Source organism: Branchiostoma floridae, chromosome 8 (assembly GCF_000003815.2).
Source record: "Branchiostoma floridae strain S238N-H82 chromosome 8, Bfl_VNyyK, whole genome shotgun sequence".
Classification (NCBI taxonomy): Eukaryota; Metazoa; Chordata; class Leptocardii; order Amphioxiformes; family Branchiostomatidae; genus Branchiostoma; species Branchiostoma floridae.
The window spans coordinates 11,667,134-11,694,503 of NC_049986.1; the positions used below are offsets into that span (position 1 = coordinate 11,667,134).

At 40.2% G+C, this 27,370-nt stretch overlaps 1 protein-coding gene and 1 long non-coding RNA gene across 7 annotated transcripts in view; one reads left to right on the forward strand and one right to left on the reverse strand.

Moving 5' to 3' along the window:
* Nucleotides 1–27,370, forward strand: part of LOC118421560 (laminin subunit gamma-1-like) — a 60,143-nt gene that overhangs the window by 8,934 nt on the left and 23,839 nt on the right. For 4 of the 6 annotated variants that reach the window (XM_035828901.1, XM_035828904.1, XM_035828905.1 and 1 more), the window contains exons 2-4: nt 12,927–13,228; nt 13,692–13,822; nt 15,704–15,885. In XM_035828901.1, coding sequence (XP_035684794.1) covers nt 12,927–13,228; nt 13,692–13,822; nt 15,704–15,885 — 615 coding nt within the window. Of the gene's footprint in view, nt 1–12,926; nt 13,229–13,691; nt 13,823–14,204; nt 14,336–15,703; nt 15,886–19,756; nt 20,026–27,370 lie in introns of those variants that run through there. The other 2 variants (XM_035828902.1, XM_035828907.1) reach the window with 2 other exon arrangements.
* LOC118421562 overlaps nt 1–27,370 on the reverse strand; it is a 44,411-nt gene that overhangs the window by 8,377 nt on the left and 8,664 nt on the right. The window contains exon 3 of the long non-coding RNA XR_004831850.1: nt 18,604–18,700. This is a non-coding gene — a long non-coding RNA (uncharacterized LOC118421562). The remainder of the gene's footprint in view (nt 1–18,603; nt 18,701–27,370) is intronic.

Sequence of the window (27,370 nt, forward strand, 5' to 3'; positions counted from 1 at the left end):
ACACAGACTGAAAGATATCTCCCTCTGTTTGTACAAGGAAGGAACCCAGGAGGGTTTCTTCTGAGGGTTGGATTACCAGGTTATGTCTCAACTTGAAACTGGAGCATCCCGACAATTGACATGTTGAGAGCATGGCAGGAGAATCCCAACCGTTTGGTGTAATTTAATTATTCGTGTTGCAAAGATTGCATAATCTAGATCTGATACAAACTGTATCATTAGAAGAGTAATAGTCTATGGGAGAGATGGATTGGAAAGTTCAAAAGTTTGTGTGAATAGATGTTACAGATGAAGACTGTGACTGTGAGTGAAGGAAACAGGAAGTTGAATGGATATCTAGGGAAACCCATGTGTCAGTAAGTTGGAAAGGACAGGTTAAAGTGCCCGGCCTTACTAGAACACGTTATTGGGACCTTCTTAACCTGATAACCCTGACTAAGTGAGTTAGGTTGGGATGTACAGGAGATAGCTCCATTTGGAGTGACTGAAAAGTGGAATTAAGGGTAGAACCTGAGAGGCCCAGGTGAGGTTGTGATTGGAGCCAGTAGATACAAGACAAATGAAGAGAGATTACCAATTCACAAGCCAGTAGTGGAGCTGGTTGATGATATTATAGGTAAATGAAGCTTGCCTATTCTCAAGAAACAGATAGCAAAGACTTGATGTTGTGTAAGACCAACAGCTTATGGTTGTGTAAGACAAGACCTTGTGATTGTTTAAGACATTTTACTTGTTACTAGTTACTAGTCACAATATATTATTCAGCCTTGATTGGGTACTTAGTACTAGTTACTGGCTGCAATAATACACCAACGTGAATTTTGGTGAATTATAGAGAAGAAATCAGGAAACTGTTCATTCACAAGAAGTCCCAAAATATTTGGTTATGCTAAACAAGGACTGAAGGAGAGCTTTGAGTGGACAGCCTTTGCTGTCTTGTTGACCAACCTTGAAGGTGGAAGGAAGGTCGTTGGTATACCTGAAGACGTTTTACAAACAGAGGACAGTACCACTTTGTCATACAGATAGGTGTAGTGTTTACATAAAGCCCAACTAAGGTCTAGAGGTAAATGAAAAAACAAATGTTATAACTCTCCCTGTATATCTTTGTGCATTGTAAGAATATTAACTTTACAACCCTGATTCTCCAAACACATGTTCGAAGTCATTCTACCAGTACCAGCATCATGAAATATGTGTTCATTGCTATTGGAATGGTTAACATGGCATGCAGTTGACCTTATTCCCATATTTAAATTGTGAGATATGGCTAATGCCATGCCTCGTAACAAGCAGTACATAATGAAAACCGGGCTAGTAACATTGACTGTTGTTAGTGTTGACAGATTAGTACACTCTGGCCAGAAGTGTTGAACTTGCAAGTGTTCAGAGGTGGGTGTGAAGTGGAATTCTTTACAACTGAGATATGAGCAGTCCTGTACCTACCAGCTGTTATCCTGGACATGTTCCAAATTCTCCACAGGTCATTATACAAGAAGGGGAGTTTGGTGGAGGGTCGACCATAGAGTTTCCTTTGCGTTTGTAATGAAGAGGGACAACCAAGTTAGATGTACACATTTAATATCAATGTTAACTGCTGCAGTTATTGACTATTGTTGAAAACAACTTGTAAGTTTTACACTAGCTCAATACAGTATACCAATTTTTATACACACCTGACAAGATTCCCATAAGGTATCATAAGTCATCTTTCAAGAAAATACCATTGGCATCTATTGAAGAATTCTATTCTCTCAATATTGAATTCTTGCTGCCATTTCCTGGAAGTTGTCCAACATTTTATTGCCTTTCCAGCAGGCCCAGTGGTATTGTTATTGACAGAAATGGTCTTAAAACTATGATTGATGTTTCATTGATGTTATCTTCTTGAGGTTTTGCATTTGAATTCCTGTCGGCAGCCATTTTTGTAACAAAGTCCCAGCTGAAGGAAACTGAAAATTACCATTGTGCAAACTAGTAAGAAACATCATAGAACATCAACCGTTGATGATCAAGGCTTCACCAGATAACAAACTTGTTGGCAAGACATTAAAAAGATTATGAAAACTGATGGGTGGAAATGGCCTACTTGTTACATATTTACAAACATTGATACTTCTTGCAAAATTCTGCAGGAACTGAGGAAGAGGAAGTGAACTTTTTTTAACCTCCTCTCCTGAAACTGCCCAAGAGTCAACAATGTCTATTCTACAAATTCCCCAAGCAGAGGTTGAGAGAGGAGAGAAGCACGCCGGTAAATTTACCGACTACTAGTATATCCCCACGAGAATATAGAGTCATCCTTCAGAAGAAGACCTACAAATTTGAACTTCAGTTTCCCCCATTTGCTCAAAATTTGTGTCGTCAATTGAAATGTGGTTGATTGACATTTAATAACTTACAGAGATTTGTGTGACACTGCCATCCTCGTTATCAGTATAGAAAAGTCTGAACATCTAAAGGAGAACCATGATCCTGGACAGGAATGGTCTGCCAGACCACCCATGAAGCGTTTTAATTTCATTGTCCAGCTCTCAGCCACATTGTAATGGAAGAACCACAAGGAGTCTGTCTACTAACAAGCTCTCTATTCTGTTAAAAATGTGGGGACTGTACATTATGATTGCTACTCTGTATCTACAAGTAGTTTCTGCACATCACCCCGACATGTTACGGCTGCACCATAGGGGAAACCGTTATCTTTGCTCCTTGCTCATCCATGTTTTACAACATGGAGTAGGAGCAGTGCAAATGAATATGTGTTGAAAGGGCCGAATGTTTACACAGCCCTTCACCCTATGGTAATTTGCACACAAGTCAGACTCTGGGTCTGTAATTTGCTCCTAAGTCATTTGCCTGTATCTCTAAAGGTTAGAGTTAAACAATCTGAATGTTTGCAGTATGTTTGGGCTTGACGTTTAGCTTTTGTTTAGCTTTTAGCTTGAAAACTAAACAAGTTGTTTAGCGGTATAGGTCAGTCCCCTCGTCAATATTTGGTATGACCCGTGTGATTACTTTTTTCCAGTGGGCAAATATTGTAAGTGGCCCGTGTAATCTAAAACTTTGATTGCAGTTTTAGAGAGAGGGGAGGCTATTTGGTAGATAAATGTCCTAGATTACATATTATAAGTTGAAAGTACGCTGTGAAATAGATCTGCTACCTTTAAGATTATTGTTAGGTGACGATATGTCTTTGTAAGAAATACTTTAATGTAGATTTGCTGTTGGCAAATTTGTTACCTAGTAAAAACAGAATTTCAGACTGCTACAGAGTCTGTTATTTCTCTATCTTGTAGTTTTTCTCTACAACGAGTTTCCTGATCTGACAGCTGTTTCCTCTGTCCTGTAGAGTTGAAGGTAAAGTGGACAGGTATTCGTGAGAGGAAGCACAGTATCCCGTACGTGCCATAGTCGCCAATCCTAGGATGTCTTTGCTGGCGCTGCTTTGTCTAGAAGTGTGGAGATGAAGTATATATGGACTAACTACAAGGGAAGTTAGCAGTCAAAAGACTTTAAATAGAACCTTTTCTGATGTGTACCTCAATGTAGCACTATTTGTTTATCACTACCCTGGGAGCCAGACAGGACCGGGTAGCTAGCGAGGTTTGTTAGCAAGTTTTGTTCGGGGAGCCAAGGCAGTCAGCCCGACAATCTCACATTAGCACTCCGGGGGAGTTTAAGCCAGAAGGAGTAGGTCCTAGCTGCCCCATCCCGGATGGCCACCAGGGTAGTTTATCACAGGCCTCATATTCATAATAAACAGTATCAAGTTTACGGTAGCTTATAGAAGGATTTGTAGGTTGTCTGTATCTGTATAGCAGGTACAGCTGCTTTTTGGTGTAACACTAACACCATCTAAGTTTGGCTCATGTAGAACATCTTTTTTGGGGGGTGGGGGCTGTGATATAACAAAGCCAAAGGCATTGTAGGGGATAGATGATAGTGCTATTGATGATATAGATACAGATACTTTTGTAGCTCACAAACATTGCTTCTTCTTTCTCATTACAGTGGTAAACCTGGTCTTGAGAATTGTATAATTTATAAATCCTGTGAAGGTGCAGCCTGATAGGTTTCAAGCCCCCTGCAGGTACGACAAACAAAGGATGTTTATTGTAGGATTGCTTCACATTTTAGACCATCAAATAAGGTGTTTACTGGGTGTCAATTGTGTAATTAGTAAACGCTGTTCACGCCTTTGATGTATGGAACCTGATTACAGAATTTGCAATGCCAAATCCCAGGGCTTTGGAAAAGGGGAAAGGGACTTATTAGTACCAAAAAGGTAACCTGCAAGCTATATGCATCTATAGGCCAAATAAAATCCTTGAGAAATATTTTCACTCTATGTGACAGTATGCCATTTTTTTGGCACTTATGTTATAGAGCATGATCAAGTACATGTGAAAATATGAGTCTTAATTTTATACAAATGGATTGGTGAGTCAAATAACAATGTGATAGCTACTTAGGTATAAAAAAGTATTGAATCCTAAGGTTTTGGTGAAGAGGCCATATCGATGTATCACAACAAAGAATTACAGTATTGTGTGTTCTCTTACAAAGTCTAGCAATATAAGATTAAAAGTTCATGATGCTGTCACTGATCAGACTTTGTATGTAGTTGTCTCCACTATCAATGCAGTATCAGTAGTTTCAATCAGATAGTGTTTTCTTGGAATGAAAGGAGAAAATTGAATGCCAAACAAGGCAGTCACAGTTGATTTGTTTAGTCTGCCTGTCTGTTGAGAACTGTGCCATCCACCCTGATAAGCTGTATGTTTTCAAATACTCAGAGGAAATGTGAAACAGAGCACTGTGAAATCATGATTTGTATGGGTCTCTCCTACCCAAACAGGGATAGAACCCATTCCTGTGGGAGTCCATCATCCTGAAACTCAATATGATGCTAATTACACAATTACAAAGCTCCCAAGGCATTTACATCAAATCAGTCACAGAAGAATTGCTTTTATGAAATGTGTCCCAGTAGAAATGTTATACCACAACAGGAGGACATAACAGCCAGTGATTTGGAGAAGAATGTGCCAGCTAATTACATTTTCTTATTAGCTATTTACCTGTGTTTAGATTTATGATCCTTTGATTATCACCTTTTGACAGTTATGAAATATTGATATGTCATCATATTTCACTTCAGATGGGATGTGATTTTCATGTTGCCTGCTGGTTTGGTGACTACTTTATTGATGTTTATAAGAAGATTTTGTCTGGAGATTGTCAGGGTCACAAAGGTCATGTTGGTTCAACTATGGTGGATGTGCACTATTAGGACACCAGGTCATAAAAGGTCAGACTTCAGTACAGTACTAACATTAACAACAGCCTTGTAAGATGAATCTAGCAACATTTTAGATTTATGGAAGGGAAAGGTGGAAGCTAATCTCTATACCATCAGTTTGGGCAGATCTTTGTTTATTAACCACATAATCATTTTTCAGTAGTTCTTTGAGTCTTTTGGATCTGGACAGCCATCTCCTGTCTAACAAAAGATTGATAATTGTATACATTGGATTGATTCTTGAATTTTACAAAGTGTTCATGAAATGTGCATGGAGGAAAACATGTTCAAACTCAAAGGATACTTTTTTTACATATTGAATATGTAAGGCTGATATATTAGGCTGTCCTGGTCATAAAACATCATCCCGATATGATCAGGTCTAAATTCCAGCTCCAGGAAGCTTGTTTGACAGCTGGTCGGAAGGCAGATACAGCTGGGACAGAGTCAGGAAGGATGTTGGGATGTGTGGAGGATGGGGAGGGGGGCAGATCGAACCTCCTCTTCGCTTCTTGACAGTGTAGAAATTCCCTCAATGTAGGAAGGTCAAAATGTGAAGCCAGCACCCAGAAGTTTACAGTTAGTGAAAATGTGGGATGTAGGCCATGTACAAGGTCAGGGTCGGACATCTCTCCCCCACCAACTTACAATGTTACATATTGTCCTGGGAATCATGGATGGTTCATTTTATACCAGGAGAGGTGCTGTTGGTATACGTTGGACTGTCATGTCAGCAATTAGTTTGCCAAAAGATGATACATCTCCATTCCTGTTGATAAGTTAGAGGTCTAGCCAACACAATTACCTTGGCTGGACTCCATGTTGGAAAGGTTGGCCAAGTTGATGGCTAGCTGCACACACAGCTTATTAAGAAGGATAGGATTCTTAGGAAGCCTTTTGCCTGAATTTGTCCAACTAAGAACAAGTGGTTTCTGTTGTCACAGTATTGACCACAGCTTTGATAGTATGAAAACCTATTTCAGTCCCCTTTTCTGCCAACAAGTTGAATACGATACAGGCAAGTCCAGATTGACCTAAAAAAAGGTCAGCCAAACATGATGTTGATGCGATCTTGTTAGATATGGTGGGAAGTCTCTAGGACTGTGACGCTCCAGTATGCAGGTGTGAATTAGGAATGTAACATGTAATGTTCGTGAAATTAGAGTTGATGAGTTTTTTTTAACATAAGAGGTTTTGTTGCATATATGATTTAAGTCATTGTTTTGTGAAGTTTTGTAAGAGAAAGAATGGCATCCACCTGTCCACACACAGGCAGGGTGAGCAGAGCTATCAGGGTGAATGGTCTCTTGTTCTGCTGTGGGCTGACTTGTGCAAACAAGCAAGATGGGTGTCCCCTGTTGTTCTAGTGGTCTGCTTATCCAAACAGAACATATGGGAGATGTCAGGGAACAGCTCAAGATTCAGTATGGCATCACTCAAGAGTTTGTACAAGATGTGCATGGCAGAACATAGTACAAGACCTCTTCCTGGTGTTCATCCATGAGAATTATCTATCTTCTTTATGGTACTGTTCTTGCGAATACTGCCAAATATACATGTGTTGAATGGCTCTTGAAAAATGCCATGCACACAATGATTAGATTAAAAGAAAACTTTATGAACTTGGCAGTAACTGCTAACAGAGCTCTATCTCAAGGTCATGCCATTAAAACCTTTTCCTAGTAACTATCTGGAATCACTGGTATCAAGTTTGATTGTGTTTGATTTGGAATAAATGTCAACCAAAGAACCATATGCGAGACATTACTACTGATATGGAATGCTTGTAACGATCCCTGCCTTTACCTGGGGGTACCCTATACAGGTGCCATACACAGAGACAGAGATTGTCTTTCCAAGTCTTTGTGCTGTATTTGCCAACAGACACTATGTCATCATGTGCCTGTATTGTTGTGCTGTGTGTTTGAGGCTGTGGTTTGGTGTGTACTCTGTTTTGAGTGACCAACCCTTTTCTAAAGCCATGCTTGTTGGGGGTCAGATGTCCAGCTTTTGGAATGTGGTCTAAACCTCATGCAGACCCTGATGAGATACAGGTGTTCTTGCCCAGGTGTGTCTGCCCAGGTGAGCACCAGGGGTACAGGTAGGGAAAACCTTGGAATCCTGATTACAAGATTACGTACACGAGTAATTTCCTTCTCAGAGAATGAATGCATCACACTACATTCAGATCAATATTCACCAAAGGCAAATCGTTTTCTAATAGAAATTGCTGGAGATCCTACATGAAAGAACAGAATAATGGATTATCCCTATATAAGTTCCAAAAGATGGAATAAAACCTTGATGCTGAAACTCAATCTAAGATGAAATTCATTTCTTCTCTGAATATATCCATATCTGATAATAGTGGCATGATAAGCAAAAATGAATTGCTATTGTATGATTTCATGTATCGGTTAGTCATTTAGAGGCATTGCTAAAATGCTATGCAGAACCAATGCTGATTGAAGCTCTGTGTCTGTAGGATATTTCACCACTCCATCCACAACTGTCCACAGATTAACACTGCAGGGAACAGGGCAACATTTTTGGCCAAGGACAAGATGGAGGTTTGAAATGTTTGTGGTTATCAAAGGTCAGGGGTCAGACGGATGGAATGTGAGAACAAGGGACAGGACTGATGAAATACAGCCTGTGTGTGAGAACATACCTGATTTTTTTTGGATAAACCAGTATTGTTCCTCTCTGTAGGTATCTATTGGTATTGGGGAAGAAAGTAACACAAGGAAACAATAAAACTGTCACTGGGAAAGTTCAAATATGAGCCTTTCCTAATGTAGAAGGTTTTCGTTTGGAAGTCTAATATGTTATCTATGTGAAACAGGTGAGGGTGAAACAAGACTTGCCATCAAACTACTTGCATCAAGATTTACAGAATGGTAATTTTCATTGTGTAAAATTTTTACTATAGCTCACTGCAACACAAACTTAAAGTTTCTCTTAAATGTTAGTTAGAAGACATGACATTTCTGTGCAAGCTTTTGAAAATTTTTCATTAAGTTACTTAGAAATGTAGCATTCTATTTCCTATGTGTTCAATCAATGGCCAATCAGGAATGGAAAGGTAGGTTTGTATTCTATATTCTCATTAGTTGTTGTCAGCAAATAAAAGCAGGCCCATTGCACAAGAGGAATGTTGATTTGTAAACGTAGCAGGGTGAACAAGTTGACATATAAGGCAGTGGAACACGGCTGAGGTGTTTCAAAAAGAAAGGTTGTACTTGTAACAGTCCTTCCCATGACGGCATCTCTGTGTGCACACAGACTTGGACTCCAGGCTTTAAATGGTGCATAAGTACACTTGGGTCTTGATTTCGTTTACTTAGGGAAAACAAACAGAGGCCAATGGTGGTAGAGCTGGCCTGCCATGGCCTGGCTCCTATGTCTGGTTCAGGGAATGCAGTCCAGCAGAACCCTGGGAAAGGAAGACTCTTCCCTCAGGGAAAAACAGTCTGTGCAATATGGATAAGATGCCTGAGATATTTGCAGATTATCAAAATATTTGTCTCGTTATCAACTCTTGCATATCTGAAAATGAGCAACTGCATAAACAGTGATACTTTACTTTGAATACAGTTCATGCATCAAATACCTTTTTACTGGGTGAGATGAAAGAAAGAGTGGTAAATGGGAATAGAGACATTTGAAGCACAAAGTGTCTAAAAGTAATTTTAGCCTCAAACTCCAGGCTACTGCCCAAGGATGGGGAAATCTATACTGTCTAGCAATTTGATCAGGACAATTTTAATCACTGCCACCCTGTGCTAGAGACTATGGTTCTGCAACATAGTATTTTTATCAGAATTCTTGGCTGGACATATTTGTTGTCTTTTTCTTGTTTTGCTGTTTTTTTGTTTACATTAAAGGTCAATAGTGTTAAGATATAAGACTGGAGTAGATGTTTCAACACAGTTTTACATCAGATGTAAACATGCCAGACACAAGAGTAATCTCCATAATTCTTGCTAACAGCCAGGCTACAGGACTGTCACTTACAATTTACTCTGCAGCTTGTACAAGTTGTACACGTGTCCCCACCCCAGCACCTCTCCCTGACAAATCCTTCCTCTGCTTGAAAATTTCAGTTCCCAATTTAACTAATGTGATTCTAAATTGATGTTTGCTTTAAAGTCTGTTAATGATATTATAGCCATTACCAGTAATAGGCTCATGTTAGAATACAGATGGTTTGTATTAGTTACCATACCAAGTCCCTTACCCACCTTCGCCTGTTGCTGTCTTATGAAGTTATGTTGATAACAACGTATCCTCATATCTATATATGAAAAAGAAGTGAACTTGAATAAAAGAGGGCACTTGCAAACACTTATGACAGCTGGTGTATAAGGAGGGTTAGGAGCATAATTTAAATAAATCATGAAATTATGGGAAATATTCAATATTTATGACAAGGCTTTTGAGCTAAGTACAGATATGATGGTCCCATGGGTTAGGGTCAGTGTAAAGGTAACAATGTGAACATTTGTCAGCATGATGGCTCACAACTTGTCAACTTCATGGACACTCTTCAATCCCTAAATAATAATGTAAAACAGATTCTTATTCGCTTTATGATTCTGTAATTGACAGCTGGGTGAAATCATGGATTTGATTGTAAACAACACAACTCAAATTATTTGTTGACTCAATTATTGATATGAAGTGTTGATATTTTGAATGATAACGATATACACTATATGTATGTGTAATAAATCAATAAGATATTTTGTGGGATTTAATGCATATTTGTCAATTTGAAACGTTCCAACTTGTCCAGAGTCACTAGAGAAATACAAGTCAATGCTGTTCTCCAGTATAAAGGGAATAGACAGCCATCACAGCATCCATGATTTGTTCATAGAAAGGCAGAACCGACCTTCAGCGTCGAATCAGACCTCTATTTACGAGGAACACGTGTAAGGTTAACATTGTTAACAAGATGCACGTGAAGTTAAAACACTGCCGGCAATAGCCTGCACATGTACTTGAGTTCAAACCTGTCTCACTCTCAGCCCTACTTTTACTCAGTACCATATAGACCTGATACAACTAGGCTATTTTTGACCAGAACTGACCGTCAGACGACCGACCTAGAAGAGCTATGCCTCTCCCTCCATATATGGAGGGTTGAGTTTCTTTATTTGCTGTGGACTCTTTTTGCTGTCAAAACCACTTCCGTCTGACAATCAGGGTTTGTCTGGAAGGGTGGGATTTTCGCCCAGTAATATTGTACCTCAAACAACTCCCTGTCTGAGGGCTCTTTTCTCACTTGTCTCTCAGTTTATTTTACGTGACCTCTGGGGTCAGCCCTTTATTTATAGGTGGTGCCCAGTTGTTACAAGGTTGTTTTCAAATGGGTAAGCCTTTCTGCAACAAGACGGTACACAGGTGTCGCTAGACAGGTCGATTGAAGGTGACATTGTACCTTATTACATGACACCTTAGCCTGCATTGAGAAAACTAAGGTTCAGAACTTCAGAATGTATCTCTGGTTACACTGTTTTCGCTGTTAGAAAACACCCAAACTCGTCATTGCTGTCACAACACAGAAGTATTCCATTTTTAATGTGAAGAAGTCTATGTTCATTATACAAATGACATAGCAGTGATTTTAAGATTTGAATTGTAACTTTTTTATAAACCACATCTGTACTAGAAAAAGTGGACAATGGCCATTCATGGCAGGTTGTCTTCTTTTATGAGTAGAACCTTTCACTTATGGGGCCTCGTATAATGTTTCCACTTTCAAATGGCAGCTCGCGTCGGCGCCACGTAGGGGTACCCTTTTCTGTTCTCAGACCTTGCCAGTAAAACCAATATATCCCACGCCTTGGTTTGATTTGTTGACAGGAATGGCGGGACGGGCTATTTTGGTTCGACCCCCGGCCCTGAAATCAGGGCCGAGCAATGGGAGGCATGGGAAAAATTGGAGTTGGGCTTTTTATTTGGGTTTGGACGTGGGATTTCCAACTGTGGGGGTCCCTTGGATCTGGGGATCTCATCAAAGCCGTACCCTTCTGGGTAGAGCCAAGGGCACCAGGAGCAACAGTTGTTAGAAGGGTTAAATGAATAACTGGTCGGATCTACTTAGCACAAATTGGGGAGGGCCGTCCCTGACCTGTGCCCGCCCTGAAATGGTACAGTCTACCAAGATGGTGGCAAGGGATTCTATGGTATATTGAATACTGACTTTAAGTGGCCCTGAAGGGATAATGGCAGTAAGCTATATCGGTCAGATCTTCTCTTCTTAAAGCGATCATTTACAAGGGACCACCTACATCTTGGATGTAGAACTAGATCAAGAGACCAGATTGTTGAGGTCCGCAGAATCAAGGTAGTGTGTCATGCTGAATGAGGGTAGTATACCGGCTTTATAGATACAGATGCAGAATGAAAATTTTAAAATCTAAAGGAAATATAAACTCTTGAAAGTTACATTGTATTTTCCATTACAAGTTAATGTAACAGCAGAGCAACAGAAGTATTTATGCATTTTCAAACTGATTAGCAACTCATATGAAGTAGTTGAAGTTTTTAGGTCATCCCCCATTTCATTTTCAATCCTCAGCTCTCCTTGGATTTCTATAGACTGATGCATAGGAACTGTTCAAGGGTATCCATTATTCCCTGGAGTTTGTACATAAAGTATTTGACCTTCTCAGTTATTGGTAAGGGAAAATGCTACTGATTGATACGTATGATGACCCTCAGCACTGTAGTTTACTGAACCTCACAAAGTCCAGATAGCATGCAGGGAAGTTAATGGTAATATGAACTTTCTTGTTTATGGTAATATGAACTTTCTTGACAGTAAGGGCAGCTGAGTTTTGTTGACAGTTATAACGACTAAGCACTTAAAATTAGCTCAATGTCCTGGAGGAATAGAAGAGTTCATGGCACTTGACTTGGACTGTCAAGAAATCATTAGAGGTATACACATTTTCCCCAGACTGAAAATTAAAAAAAACCTAATATACTTTGAGGAAATATTGTGTTTGTTACATAGCATTGGAAGTTATTGACAGACAGTGGTCTGTTTCCCATTGCTCACACATGATGTCCAGTGTCAAGGTTAGTATGCTGCCATCCCTCATGCATAACTCACAGGCTAATTGGGTGTTAACATCAGCAATGCCAAGGTCAGCTTTTTCCCAGTGTACTGTGGACTTTCCCCTTATCTTGCTCTGCTATGTTGAAGTATGTGGGAAGGCTATACTTATGTGGGAAAGTAAACCTTGTCCTTCACCAAATCCTGGTCAGATCTATGGTAGAATTGTAATCTGCAGTACCTCTTCACACCAGTAGGGGGCACTGCTGTTTAGTGTAAAGTATTCAACATGATATTGCTGTGGCCATGGCTTTGCCAACACTTGATAGCACCAAAGTACTATCTAATATATAGATATTACTAGTATTTTGATAGATAATAGTGCTGATGGGAAAAGATAATGGCTAGATATTTGCCATTGCCACAATAGGCAGAATTTCCTGAATTGCTTATCTAAAGGACTTCGCAACATGATATATGAAAATCAGAGTGTATTACATTCAAAAGATACTTGTCCCTTGACACTGACCGTTTTCATCTTCTTTCATTCTGTAGGAAAATCCTTTGACATCACATACGTCAGACTAAAGTTCCACACGAGTCGGCCGGAGAGTTTCGCCATCTACAAGCGGACGACGGAAGATGGGGAGTGGATCCCGTACCAGTACTACAGCGGGTCCTGTAGATCAACCTTCCAGAAAATCAACAGAGGAGTCATCACCAACAGAGACGAGACAGAAGCCATTTGTACAGACGAGTTTAGTGATATCTCCCCTCTGACTGGTGGGAATGTGGCCTTTAGTACACTGGAGGGCAGACCAAGTGCCTACAACTTCGACAACAGCCTTACCTTACAAGTAAGTGGCAGAGCTGATGTTATGTCTACTTTTTTAATCACATAAATGATGTTCAGATTAATAGTTTTGCAATGCATGGAAAACTAGTATACTTGAACGATAATTCTACAAATTTGAATGGGGTTTGAAAATTCAATTAAATAGATGAATGTGAATCTGATGTTTCAAAAAAACTTAATCTGGGGGGTAAAATATCATTTTTGAAATCTGTAACAATATGATTGACAAGCAAACAAAGTGAACATTCTTCTGAGAGAGTGTAGGCTACACTTTTTGTTCTACATATGTTCTCTAGGAGGTGCTTTTGACATGACTTGATCAAATTTTCAGTTGCCAAATGGATGCTGTTCCACAGACTCCACTAGGGGGCATCCTTGACACTTGCTGCCATGGATTATAGTACCAATGTTGTATGCTTCCCTGTTGTATATCATCATGCCAACCCCCCTCCCCTCCCCTGTAGGATTTTGTTACAGCAACAGACATCAGAGTAACGCTCAACAGGATCAACAGTTTTGGAGATGAAGTTTTCAGGGACCCCAAAGTTCTTAAGTCATACTACTATGCAATCTCCGATTTTGCTGTGGGCGGCAGGTTAGCAGGAATCAAAGATACTTTTTGCAGACACGGTCTATATGCATTGGGACTTTGCACCATTTGAAGTGTTGTAATCTCTTTTACAGAAAATTTTATGGGCCAAATTTTAAAAAGTTCAGTACTTCGAAAAAAGTCATTTACTATGATGAGCATCAGTTAATATTGAGCACCATTACTTGAAGTCACAGAGCACTTTAAGACATTTGGAAAGCTATGATTCACAACAAACAGAGGATATTGAAGATCTGACTGATACTTCAGATGGTGTAAAGACACATGGCTAGTCTATGTAACCTCTCTAAGTGTGTCTTCACCTTACATGTGTCATTTTTTTTTATTATTATTTTGTTTATTTTTCTTTACCTGTGGGCGTTTTTAGGGATGGGTCACCGCTACAGACATTCGCATCCGCTTAAGGCGGCTGAATACCTTCGGCGACGAAGTGTTCAGGGACCCGAAAGTCATGTCCTCATACTACTATGCCATCTCTGACTTTGCCGTAGGTGGAAGGTAGGCAGACACCTGCGAGCAGCTGTCATGCCCCTGAGTGATCACCTGCTTCACCTGCTATCCTGTTTTATTTCACAAACTCCTTTGGAGAAACATAGCTAGCTTGTCACACTTCCAACGTTATTGAATTTGATAACAAAATGTCAAAATCATTATTCATTTTGTAATATTGGCATGACTGATTTGATAGGGTTGACCTAAAAAGTGTTTTCAACCAGTGTTTTTAAGACACTGTCAAATAAGAAGGACTCTGAATGTACCCTAAAACAAGTGTTATGCCAATTAGAGGTACTTGTCCATGGACAGATAGCCCTTTCCTAAATGAATGTTTTATGTTAAAATTACATAAAACATAAACAACATTTGGGCAGACAAAATCTGTGTTCTTGATTAAATCAACAATCTTGGGTGGATGCAGAACCATCAGTTAGGCAGAATGTTGACCTCTGGTTAGGCAAAGGTTTCTGCCCTTCCCACAGGAAGCTAGCTTTGTGAACTCCATACCTGTCTGCACGTGTGCTCCTCATCTCACCCTTCTCTAACCCTGTGATTGTATGTGATTCATTATGTGATTCTTCATTAACTCACAACAAGATACATCATAATCATGTGTGAACCCCAATCATGGTGTATACCCTGCTGTTCATGGTGATGGTCAAACCAAGAGCATGAACTTTGACATCCTACCAATGGCTCTGATGTTGCACGAATAGATACATTAGGCTTAACTGTTGTTATACATTTGGAGGTAAAAGTAAGAACGTTCTAGAAATTAAAAAAACACAGATAGACGCAGGTATAAGTTCAAGATACAGACACAACTAGAAAAGCCAACATTTTTGCAAAAATGCAGAATGTTTTCACTGTAGCTTTTTGTCAAGCTACTCGCACACAATACATTGCTATGAAAAAATTGCCAAAATAAGTTTGTCATCGCAAACCTGTAATTGTACATATTAATACTGATATTTTAATATGTTGATGGATTTCTAAGATCTGATTGATTTACAACAGTTCTAAGCTTTGATTGGTTCCTTACTAAAGAGGAAGAAAAAGAAAGAAAAAGAACACACAAGCAAAAACAATGTTTTTCTCAATCAGGTATTCAAATAAAAACTGCCCAAAATATCTCCAAACCAGATTTGGAAAACATCTACAGATCAAGAGCTGAAAACAATGCGCAAATGTAATGTTAACTGAAAAGGAGCTATGAATAATATCCAGAAAACAGATATACTATGACTTTCACAAGTCCTAAGAAATACACATCTACTTGCATAGTGTTTAATTCTGTCCCATGACAAAGTACATTGAAATGGGACATTCACTCTTGGCTGTAACTGACTAACTTGTTGCGAACACTCCCAGGTGTAAGTGTAACGGTCATGCTGCGTCCTGCGAGGCCAACGTGAACACCGGTGGCGGCGGCGCACGGCTCATCTGCGTGTGTGAACACAACACGGCCGGCGTGGACTGTGACAGGTGTCTGCCCATGTTCAACGACAGACCGTGGGGAAGAGCGACCGCATCTGATTCTCATGAGTGTCAAGGTAAGCTTCTTAGTTTTCCCAGTTGTTGTAAGACTATAACAGTATATGTTTACATAAGTTTGTATATGGAAATGTGGGATAAGGGTCACAAGACGAAAAAATAAAAAAATATGTTCTTCTAACAGTGTCATCTTACTTTAAAGAATGAGCTGAAAGTCAGTTCAACAATCAGAATTTACAATGCTGTTTTCTTCCTTTACAGACCTAAATTTATTAAAACTCTGTTATTTTGTCCAACTTGGCAGTACTCATTTCACTTCGTATTTTACCAAAAACCTTTTATTGTCAACCTAGAAGGAATGTGAAAAAACAAGCCCCTTTTTAAGATTTTGCATTGGGCCAATCCAAAGGCAACATTTTTTTCCATGCCCAAATAAGGATGTGTCTCATCACTGACTCCCAACAGGTAGCTTCATTATGAGTTGAACTGTAAAATTGGCAGGAATATGGCTGAGTAGGTACCATGATTATAGAAGAAGCCTTTCTATCAATATTTATAATTCTGTATAAAGGCTACCACATCTTCGTGTGAAAGCTATTAATCTAAAACTAACTAGTGTGTTGTCATTTACTGTGTCTCATCTGTGAGTTATACATTCCTGATGAGTTTCATCTACCACTAGGCGTTGTGTTGAATATATCAAATTGTATTAGACTATTACAGGTATTGTTAAAGATTAATTGTTCCACTCAGCCTGGCTTTCTGTATGCAAATAGTTCACACACTTCTAGGACAATCAAATTGCCACTTTAAAAGTACTCCTGTGGAAAGGGAGGAAGCAACCCATATTCCACTTTAGACCCCAAAGGGTTAGAAATCTCACCCTTCCTAGTTATTCATTTTGGCCAACTTGGTATATTGAGGGAGGTTTGACCCATTAGATCCTGCTGATAACTGCCAACATACCAAAGTAATGGTATACATTCAATGATGAAATTGCATGCTCTTGCATTCATAGCAGCATACCAAGCTAATGGTGTACATTCAATGATAAAATAGCATGCTTTTGCATCTGTAACATCTATAGCAGGAAAATACAATTACTATAGAAATTCTGATATTGTAAATGAAATGAAGGAATTGCACTTGCCTTCAATAGGTGGTTACTGTAGCCAAAATAAGGCTGACCAAACTCTTGCAGAGGTTATAACTGTATAATGAGCTCAGCTGCCCCAGTAGATACCAAGTGGTGATTAAAGGGTCAGGTTTTAATCTGAACATCACCCAGACTGACCTCCCCTTTTAGAAGGAAAGTAGTGAGTGTCAAAAGGTCTCCTACTCTGGGTAATTAGGTGCTGTCAGCAGAGCTCTTACAACTGGGGCTTGTTACAGCCATGAAAAATGAGGGATAGTTTTTGGCCTGTACGTCTTTTTGTGTGTATGCTTATCCAGTGATGGAATGCAATACGATATTTTGTATGTGGTGTGGAAAGACGCAAGGGTTAAGGTTGATTTTGGGCCTCCTGGTGGCCGACCTTGGTACTGCAGCAGGATTTATACATTTTCTTGGTTTATGGGAGACAATCCTCAGTGATGAATTGTTTTACCCTCTCTATTTCACAAGCAGGTCTAGAGTTAGACAGGAGATGATTTTGTAGTTCGATATGAAGCTGATCAGACAAGACCTTCCAAAAAGACTCAGCAGACTTATGATTTATGAAAGGGCCATTGCTGTTACAGGCCATGCACCCTATGCACATTTTTTGAAAATCTATTATTTTTGCTGCAAAGGTCTGGAAGAAGCCTATTTCCCCAAGGAACCAACTGGAAAGATGGTGTATACCAAGGGCAACCTGTGTAAATGTAACTGATGAAAATCGTAATGGTGTTAGGCATAGGTCTAACCCCTAAGTGAGAAGTATGGGCAAACTAATTGCACAGGAGATTTTCTGAGATGAAAAATGCAATTAAAAGGAAAGCAGCTGACTGCATGTTTGCAAATAAGAATGTTGTAACTTGTAGGGTATTGCTCTTCAGTGAGTAATTTGTGGCAGACAAACCATATGAGTCATCAGAATGAATGGCAATAGTGATACAAAGGAACTGGTATGCTTGCCATGGCTGCTATTTATTTAGCACAAAACCCATCGTGAAACAGAAACAAATATGTCTCATGAAGGAAGACAATTTGACCGGTTTCTTATTGTCAATTCCATCTTCTGCAGTGCCAGCATACAAGCATTTGTGATTAAACAAAAAGATCTTGTCCCAGAAGCCTGGTCATAATCTTTCTCTTGTGTAAATGCTAGATGGACCAAAAACTGGTTGATAGCAATACCAATATGGAACTATTTAAAGGGTCACAAAACACATCACATACACCAGCATACTCCTGTAAATCTTGGGATACACCAAGCTCACCAGATGTATTTGGTGGTATTTCACAGCTTCCCTGCAATTAGCACTAATGGCATGCTTACAAAAATGAGAAAGCTCTGTGGGAAGCTTGGTCATAGATTACATGAATCACTGTTGGAAGCAGTTCAATGGGATGTAAGGTAGTTAGCTATGGAAATTCTTTCTGCTTTATTTTTTCTACCAGATCCAAATGAAAATTATTAAATGACCACTATTCCTTTCCTTCCCATTGCAAAGTGTGCTTGTTAGATACATTGCAAATACCATATCAATGGCATAACACTAATTAAACGGATTCCTAGAAACTGAACTTAAGAGAATAAGATAAAAAAAGAAGGAGGGAGAATCCTGCAGCTTACCTGTTTGTAGGAAGAAGTTCAAGTCCCTTCCCTTTGCCACCTCCATGTTGGATTTGTGATGATTCACCAAAGTTGGGTTCCTCTGGGACCAGTGTGCCTACAGAACAGGAAAGAGACAGTGACTCACAGCCTCGCACACTGAGAACCTATTATTAACTGGACATTTGCAGGGCAAAATGCTTAGATAGTTAGAAGGAAACCCAACTGCACAATCTGTTACACACATGTTGCAGGTAATGAGGTTGCATGTGTTGTAAATGCGGTTTTCCTTAGGGTAACATAGTTTTTTCCATTGGAAGATGCCAGAATTCCATTTTTTTGGAGGCATAGACCTATCAGACTATAGCCAGAAGATATAATTTGTGCATGCCACAAAACATTCCCACTTGAGAGTCATAAATTTCTAAAGCCCCTTTGAACTTTCCCGTAATAGTTTATGGTTTCGAAGCAATATCACAATATGTGTCCCTCAGGTATTTGCATACATCCTTGCTCAGATTCAGCAGGTTATCCTGCAGGTTCAGTTGGGGATTACTCCCCATGCTGATGACCTGTTCCCCTAAACCCTTCCAGAAGAAGAATTGGATGGTCCCCTAATATGTATGCATGAGGAGATGTACCTGTTGTGTTGGCCTGCCTGTTTTACATACCTATGCATATCAGTGCAATCTAATGAATCATCCTCATTAGAAGCCATTCCTATGCTCTTAACACAATTGAGGAAATGATGTTATCTTTGCCACACCCCAATATTCATCAGGTCTTGCTCTGAACCATTCCTCAAAAAAAATGATGTACTTATGATGTGTTATGATGCCTTGTAAAAGTGTGGAAAAGACATCTCAGCATGGCTTGAAGCTGAGCACAGTCCCTAAGATGCTAACTGTGTGGGGTCAAACCGCTTATCTCCCCCCTAAGCTCCCTTCCTGAAATTGCAACAATTTCTCAGTGTGCCCAGTGACAACTTGAACCAGTTGGGTGTTTGTCTGCTGCCCAGTTGGCATGTGCTATACTGATGGGACCCAGCAGTGCCCTCCCACACCTTCCCTCCCCTGCTGATCACCATGTACTGTCCCTGAGAGGATCCCGCTATGAAGTTGGGTGAGAACTACAGGACCAATTGAGCAGTGGTGTCTGCGGTTTGTGGATGAGTGGGTGCTGCAGCCCCTAGGCCTGCTTGGCAGTTCAAATGGTCCGCCCTGCCCAGAGCTGCATAGCTAATCAGCTGATCTAAGTGCCCCAGCCCAGTGCTAGGTGGTGATTAGGGTTGAGTGGAGCCGGGGGATTTCAACTGTGAACAACACACACACAACATGGCCCGTCCACGCACATCTGTAGGATTTTTGCTGCTTTCCTGGCTTGCCCTGGACTTGCTTGTTGCAGTGACGGCACGGTATTACTGGGATGGGACACAGTGGATCCGTGAGTGATTGTTTTGTCTGCCGTTTACGATATTTTCGGGGGGAGGTACCAGGTAATGACAATGCTGGGAACTGAACTGTCTGTAGGGTTACCGCTGCAGGGTGGGTGCACTGACAGCTAGTTTTACAGCTTGCCCATGAACGCTCTCAGGGTTTGGAACTGTAACAGAGAGATAAAGGATGACCTACAAACCGGGAGTCCAAGAGCTCTGTCAGAGTGCTGTAGATCTCCTGAGTTAATGTAGCAGCACATCTGGCCATTGTTAAACCCTTTGTGTGATACCCCAGGAGCTATCCAACTTGGCTGGACCTTTTCTTTCCTGTTCAGAAGGTTTCATGTGCAAATCTAGTGCAACTGTATCAGGGATAGGACTTCTGGATATATTTTACTATTCGTATTGACATCTTACTGATATTGGAGGTTGAAGATGTTGAAAATGCTCTCATCAAAGTCATCGTAAAGATTGTCAAGTAGGTATCATCCTTCCCTTGAGACCAACAATTTCTCCTTTCCCTGCGAGAGTGTCAAATATCATCCGTTGTTCTGAATGAATGCGGAGAAGTGTGTGTTTTGTGCGACTTTTATTCAGAGAGTGTGCCGCAATTTCTAAAGCTTTGAAAGCAGATGGACTGACCTCCTTGGGTGGACATGCTTTTTTCCTGTTGTTTCTGTGTGGCCATGTGGACCCTCCCATGCTCTCCTTGCATACATGTATAATATATAGACAACCAAGAATGGGAGTCCCAAAGATTATTGTTAGTACCCAGGACCAAGGAACAACGTTGGCATGTTAGTATAGGTTCATCAAATAGTAGCTGTTCTTCACTGAAAAAATACCTGAAACATTCTGATAAAATCCTTCTGTAATGACTTCTTTGCAGCTGGTTTTACAACATAAAGCTTACATAAACATGAGGTGCATACCTGGTGTTATCTTTTTAGATTTATTAGATTACCATCTTTTCAGCATGCTTGATTAAAAGACATGTAGAAAAAAATATTTGAGAAAGATGTCTTAATTTTTATCATTGTTAACATTTCTGTCGTGATAATCTCAAATACTTAATTACATGGCAACCAATCACATCCGAAGATAAAATCTCCCCTGATAGCCAGATATTCCGCCAAATTTCCTGTCTAGATTACCATTGTCCAATCAGATTGATGACTGGTTCCCAAGTTTACGATCCGCCCCAAAGAGAATTGGAAAAAGGTGGGAGGTCTAGTATAGTTGAAGATAAAAGTTCCACCTGACATTGAACAGACTTCCCTTCTCTTGATGAACTGTTCTCCAAATTCCTCGTGCCCTGCTGATTATTGTGGTATCATTTGTACCAATATGTACAGTAGACAGGACAGTTGATAAATGAAGAATGGAGGTTACATGGCAGTCTGGATGTTGTAGGTCACCGGCAAGCTGTTTTCTTTGTCTTGTGTATCTGTTTGGTTGGTATCAACTACTTTTCAAACTTGACAGCTTTCAGGGAAAGACATTTTAAGTATACTATGATGAAAAGTGTGTTCGCTTTCTTATGATAAAATATTTGAGAAATTAATTCTGTAACTGTTTTTTTTTTTTTCGTTTAACCAACTAACCAAAAGAATGAGCAGTGAAAAAATGTAACTATTGGTAGAGGTAAAAATGGTGTAGGATGTAGACATGTGTTGTTGTGGGAGAATGGGAAGTAGGTGTTGTCACAATGACATTCCGATGTGTCCTTAGAGGCACCTGTTTGGTATGTCCAGAGGAAACTCACCTTGTTGGGACAACAGAGGGAGAGGCCACATTCGGGACAAAACTCTGTAATTTACAACACTCGTGGCCTGTAATCAACTAGGTTTCACCTTGTGTAGAGGGATATTTTCATACAGATTCTGAGAGATTCTGGTAATGATGACGCTGGCAGCCTTACACCGGAAGACGGAACAGGTGTGGACAGAAAATGAGCAGGAACCGCAGAAATCCCTGTCGTGCCACTCGTGGTGTCGCTAACAAGCGGTTTCCCTGTGGAACTTGTACTGTAGCATGCCATGTGGCCTGTCTGCTGAATGCCAGCATCATCAGGAAGTTCTCATACCTCAAGCATTTACATAAACCACTGGTGTCTGTGTCACCTTTCCTGAAGGTCAAAGATCACCTAAGCAAGTGTACGCAACCGAAAACTTTGCTACTTTCCAAAAACCAACAAGGCATGTAACACTACTGAAAGCCTTAGTGGCTGAAGAGAATACAAGGAATGCTTATTTCTTTAGGCTTACTCTGCATCTGTGAAGTGAACTTGTAATGTCTCCCAAGTGATGGTCGGGACCTTGGAGGCAGGGAAGTTAGCTCTCCTTTGGCCTCCTTCTAGTATTCCAGTAATGTCTAACACCTCTGACCCATGGATGCCCTCTTTGTATGTGTACCATAACAAAAATAGCCAGCACTGTACCGGAATGGACTAAGAAAGGATCTCAAACAAGACATATAGGCCGTAGTACCCAAAATAGATAGTGACTCTGTTACAGATTGTGGCATTATGTCTTTACAGTAGGTTTTACAAATGTTGTTTTCTGAACAAAAGCACTATGTTTTACTAGCTTGTCTCTAGCTGACATTTTCCCTACTTTTGTATACTCCTAAGTCGGTTTCAGCACTACCGACTCAGATTCTTGTAAAGATCACAGTAACTTACTTAGTTCAGTGTCACTGCTGCTGACTTGTGGCCATTGTTGTCAAAAGCCCATGGCCTTTGATGTGGTAATGTAAAGCAGTTGTTGCATTGTGAAGGACTGGGGAGGCAGAAGTTAAGATAAGAGAACTTACAGCCTTGTACAACTCATGGCTTAAACCTCAACTTCTGAACCCCCAGGCATCTACGGAAACAGGGCAGGATTAAACTGGGCACCGTTTCCTATTCTGTGTGGAAATCCACCAGGATAATTGAGTGAAACAGTTTCCTTTAGCCCTCGGGACACACTCCTAGAAACTTACACAAAAGAACTGCCAGATTTGCACTTTAATACCACAAATACCCCGCAAATGTGAAAGGTAATCGTAGTTACCTTCTACTATATTGTGTAAACCTATGTGTTGCATCCTTGTACTTGCCCAGCAATATCATAAAAGCTAGACATAAATGATAAGATACTATCAATGAAAAAGATAAAACATATAATAGACAGCATCACCTGTTCCAAAGGAAGTAATGCTTTTTGAATCCCCCAAAATGTACACAACAATGAAAACCAGTAGAACGGGTCTGAAACATGAGAATGAAGAATTTTTTTCCATGATAGGTTGGCTGGTAGAGTGTCTTATGTGGGGAATGTGGGTACAGGAAGTGGTGTGTCTAGGAGGTGGGTTGTTCCCACCACCCACAGGTTCCCTACTCCTCCAGGTAACAGTACACCTTGAGCAGGGGGGTGGGAGGGGGAGGGCAGCACCAGCAGTTGACATCTGGTCTGGTCTGTGACCTAAGGGAAACTTGGGGGAGTCAAAACAAAATATTATAGCAGCAGTTTATGTAGGACAGGATATGCAGATGGTTTAGGGATGAAAGCAGGCAACCATGTGTACATAACCCAGAATTCTATGAGACAGAGAGATGAGTTACAAAAGGACACAACAAATTTTGTATACAGTTTGTATACAGGCAACAAAATTCTTCCCAGAACCTCGGGTCACCACATCCACACAGTCTCTGAATGTTCTAGTAAAGATTCTGTCATTTTATTTTCAAGATATTGACCAGCTGTACCTTATCAACCCCGCCAGGGATATAACTACCTGATAACAGACCAAAGACATCATTAAACTGCTCATTACCTCCAGTAGTAAGACTTACTACAGTTGTTCACAGAGGTCGATCACATTTCTAACCTATGCCATATAACATTTGGTAAGGTGTAATGTTAAGACTTCCAGAGGACCTTATAATAGCCATATGCAGGGGTCCTGGACCTTTCCCACCAAGAAGTATTTAGACAAGCTGCCTGGCTTTCTAGAATTCCCTTCTCCTGTTACCAGGCTACAAATTAAATTTTCCTTGGATGTAAATTGTTGTCAGGAAGCTCTCAACAAGAAAAATGATCCTTTCAACCCTGATTAATTTGATCTGGGACCTACAGTAGGGAATGAGGTGATCTCTGGGTGATCAGGGCATAGTCAAAGGTCAGCTGTGCATAATTGGTAGGAAAACCAGTGGATTTCACACCTGGTAGATGTGAAATATAAAGCAAACGTCTGGTTGATAGCTCTTTGATACCTTGACTACATCAGTAGGGTTAGGAAAAGGATGAATTATCGTATGTCCTGTGTCATCTGGGGATAGGTCACTGAAATACACCTGTCAATTGGAAAAGAGATTTGAGTTCTTTCAAACCTTTTTTTTCTCATTTCAATCTATCATCGTTGGATCTCATCCCTTTTTAATATACTGCCATGATAGGTCCCCATAGACTCATTGTTATAAAATACCATTAAAAAGACTCGCAATTGTGATATATTCTTACACATGTTACAGTAACCACTTCCTTCTATGTTGAATGGGTAATATTTAAATCATGGGCTTCCCAACAAAGAGAAGATATGTGTTTAGTCAACAAGTAAAGTAGGTTTGATGATGTATGTTTGTCCTCCCAGTGTTTTGGGACACAAGACCTGGTCTTAATGAAGTGGACAGGGTGACAATTCACTGTAATCTGAGGACATTACTGAGAGTAATGCACCTCTCACAACTAATTATACCTGGTAGCTCTTAACATAGATAAGGACTTGGGCATGATGGACACTGTACACTGACATCTTCCAATTTGGTGTCACTGTTCAAATACACAACGCTGTCTCTGGGAAATGTATTTGCATTTATAAAAATTAATAAAAATTCCCTGACCTGGGAAATTTGTCCTTTGGAAAACACTTGACATTTCTGGGGTAAACGTTTGGTTAACATTCAGCCTGAGAATCACAAATTGCCAATTATCTGGTGTAGTGGTGCATTTCACCTTTCCTCTATATACAATTTGCCATGCAGAGGCACACCACATCAGGGTGATCTGAGCCAGTGATCTTCGCTATGTGACCAACATCAAAAGAAGCTCCCCTGACTTCTACTTCCTGTAACAGTGCCTATAACCTAGTTAGAGCAGTGGCAGGAGACCAAGTTCTGGGGCAGAAACCAGATTATTGACTGTTGTACCTCCTGGAATAGATTTTACACAGGCCTCTGCATAGTTAAACTGCAGTATTTATGTCTGAATGATTTGTTTTCCTTCCTAGGTTATGCTCAATCTGCTCGCAGTTAAATGTTACAGTGTCTTCACTAGAGATATTGTAACATTTGTGATCAAATTTTAATGAAAAGGCAAAGTTATGATCTTTTCATCTCCTTAACAGTCTGCACAATATAAAAGATACGAAATTTTACCATGGACATAATTATTCGATATGTACTAGTTATAGCCTAGTAAATTAGACTATGCATGGCACACATTTATGATATAGCTGCACAAGAGAAAAAGAGAATGACATCAAAGTTCAGGAAAATAGGACTGCTGGGAGCAGCTGAATATTAGGTCATGTCTAGACACAAGACAGGGAAATTAAATCAACAACCGTGAAATGCACCTGCCACATCTTCCCTTTACCACAGGGGGAAGGTTGGGTAATGGTCTAGCCCACTTCTGTATTTCTGCAGGTACTTTTTCCTATCTTGTTAAGACCAAAAGTCAGGCATAATCAGGGGGAAGGTTGTTCTGATGTCCCCAGACCTCTCCAGCCCTCAACTGCATATGGCATAATGGATTACATCTACTCCTTTATTAAGTTACGCCTTTATGACACATCCCCCACTGCGCACATCACACACACATGGATTAAATTACTGTGGCAGGCACCGCAGAGTCCAATCTGATTTGGGAAGGGGTCGCAGGCGCAGTCTTGTGTCTGTAACCGAATTAAACCCGGATGAGACGGAGCGTTTGTCACTAAAAGTCCCTGTCAATATTATTGAATTGCTGACCCGCATGCAGCGGCAATCCGTCAAACTTTACAGTTCATGTTGGGGAGACTTGTCTTCATTTGGAACAGGGGGAGGGTGTAACTTACTGTAAGCATGATGAATGCCTGCATGACCCTGGGGACCCATATGGCGCATTAGTTGATGGTGGTTTTAATCATAGCGCATAATGGTATGGCCGTATTATTAACCTGTTGCTGAATATTCCTGCAGCGGTGCATGAAAGACTTTTATAACTTGCTGTGGGTAATGGTTCCCTAAAGACAGAATTTCTCCTGCATTGTCACTTTCTGTATGGTTCCTATTATTGCACCATTTTTGTTTGGCCATGAGCAAGAAACAAGTTCATTGCTGAGGGAGTACATATTCTGTTCACACATTCCCATGACAGAAGAAAACATAAAATAGGAGACCAGTCGTTGGGGTTCACCCTTGCATACTTGATTAAGATGCAGGCATTGCTATATGGCTACTGGCTTTCAACTACTAGTATCTGACAGGGTCTCCTTATGAATTTAACATAGCAGTGTGTCCATTAAGTAGGCATGGTCAAGAATAGGGATGTCAAACCTGTAGGAATGCTAACCACAATCTTGAGAAACATGACACTTCAAGGTCTGTACATGGGGCATTGCTGGAATAAGCTCAGAGTAATGTAACAGTTTTGAAATATCATATGTGAGAAGAAAGGGGGTTGCTTCTACACAAAGTTCATTCTGTGTTATCTTTGCTATTTATCTGTTGTCTCTTCCAAGGTCATGCTCTGTGACTTAACTCTGCTTCAGAATGTCATGTGTATTCAGCTAAGACTTACCTCAACTACTTGACATTTAGAAGAAAGCCAGGCTGTTCAGAGTTCTAAATATGATATATATGCTATGGGTATGCTTTCATCATCATGGTATTGCTCTACGCTAACACTTATTGTGAACTAGTTGTACTGGAAAGAAAATATTCCAATAAAAGTTTCCATCTGGACTTGCAGTGCCCTTAAGGTCACAAGGGCAGTGAATTCCAAATGCCAGGCATGTGCTAACATAACATAAAGGCAGCCATGCTCTTAGGTTCAAAGGACAGGATTCAAGGTGACTATGGTGCATTCAAGGGGCTTTCTGTCACTATGTCAGGGAAACATGCTTTTTCAGTAGAAAGCTTTCCTGTCAATTATTGAGCGACTTTTGAGCAACCAAAATAGGATGTGTGTGACAATTAAATCTATATGATGTGTAATATAAAAGTATGATGTAAAAGGTAGCAAAACACACAAAATGTAAAATAAAGTTCTTATGTACAAAATTCAATTTGTCAAATTTTTGGTTGTTCATTGGCAGCTGCCATGGAAAGGT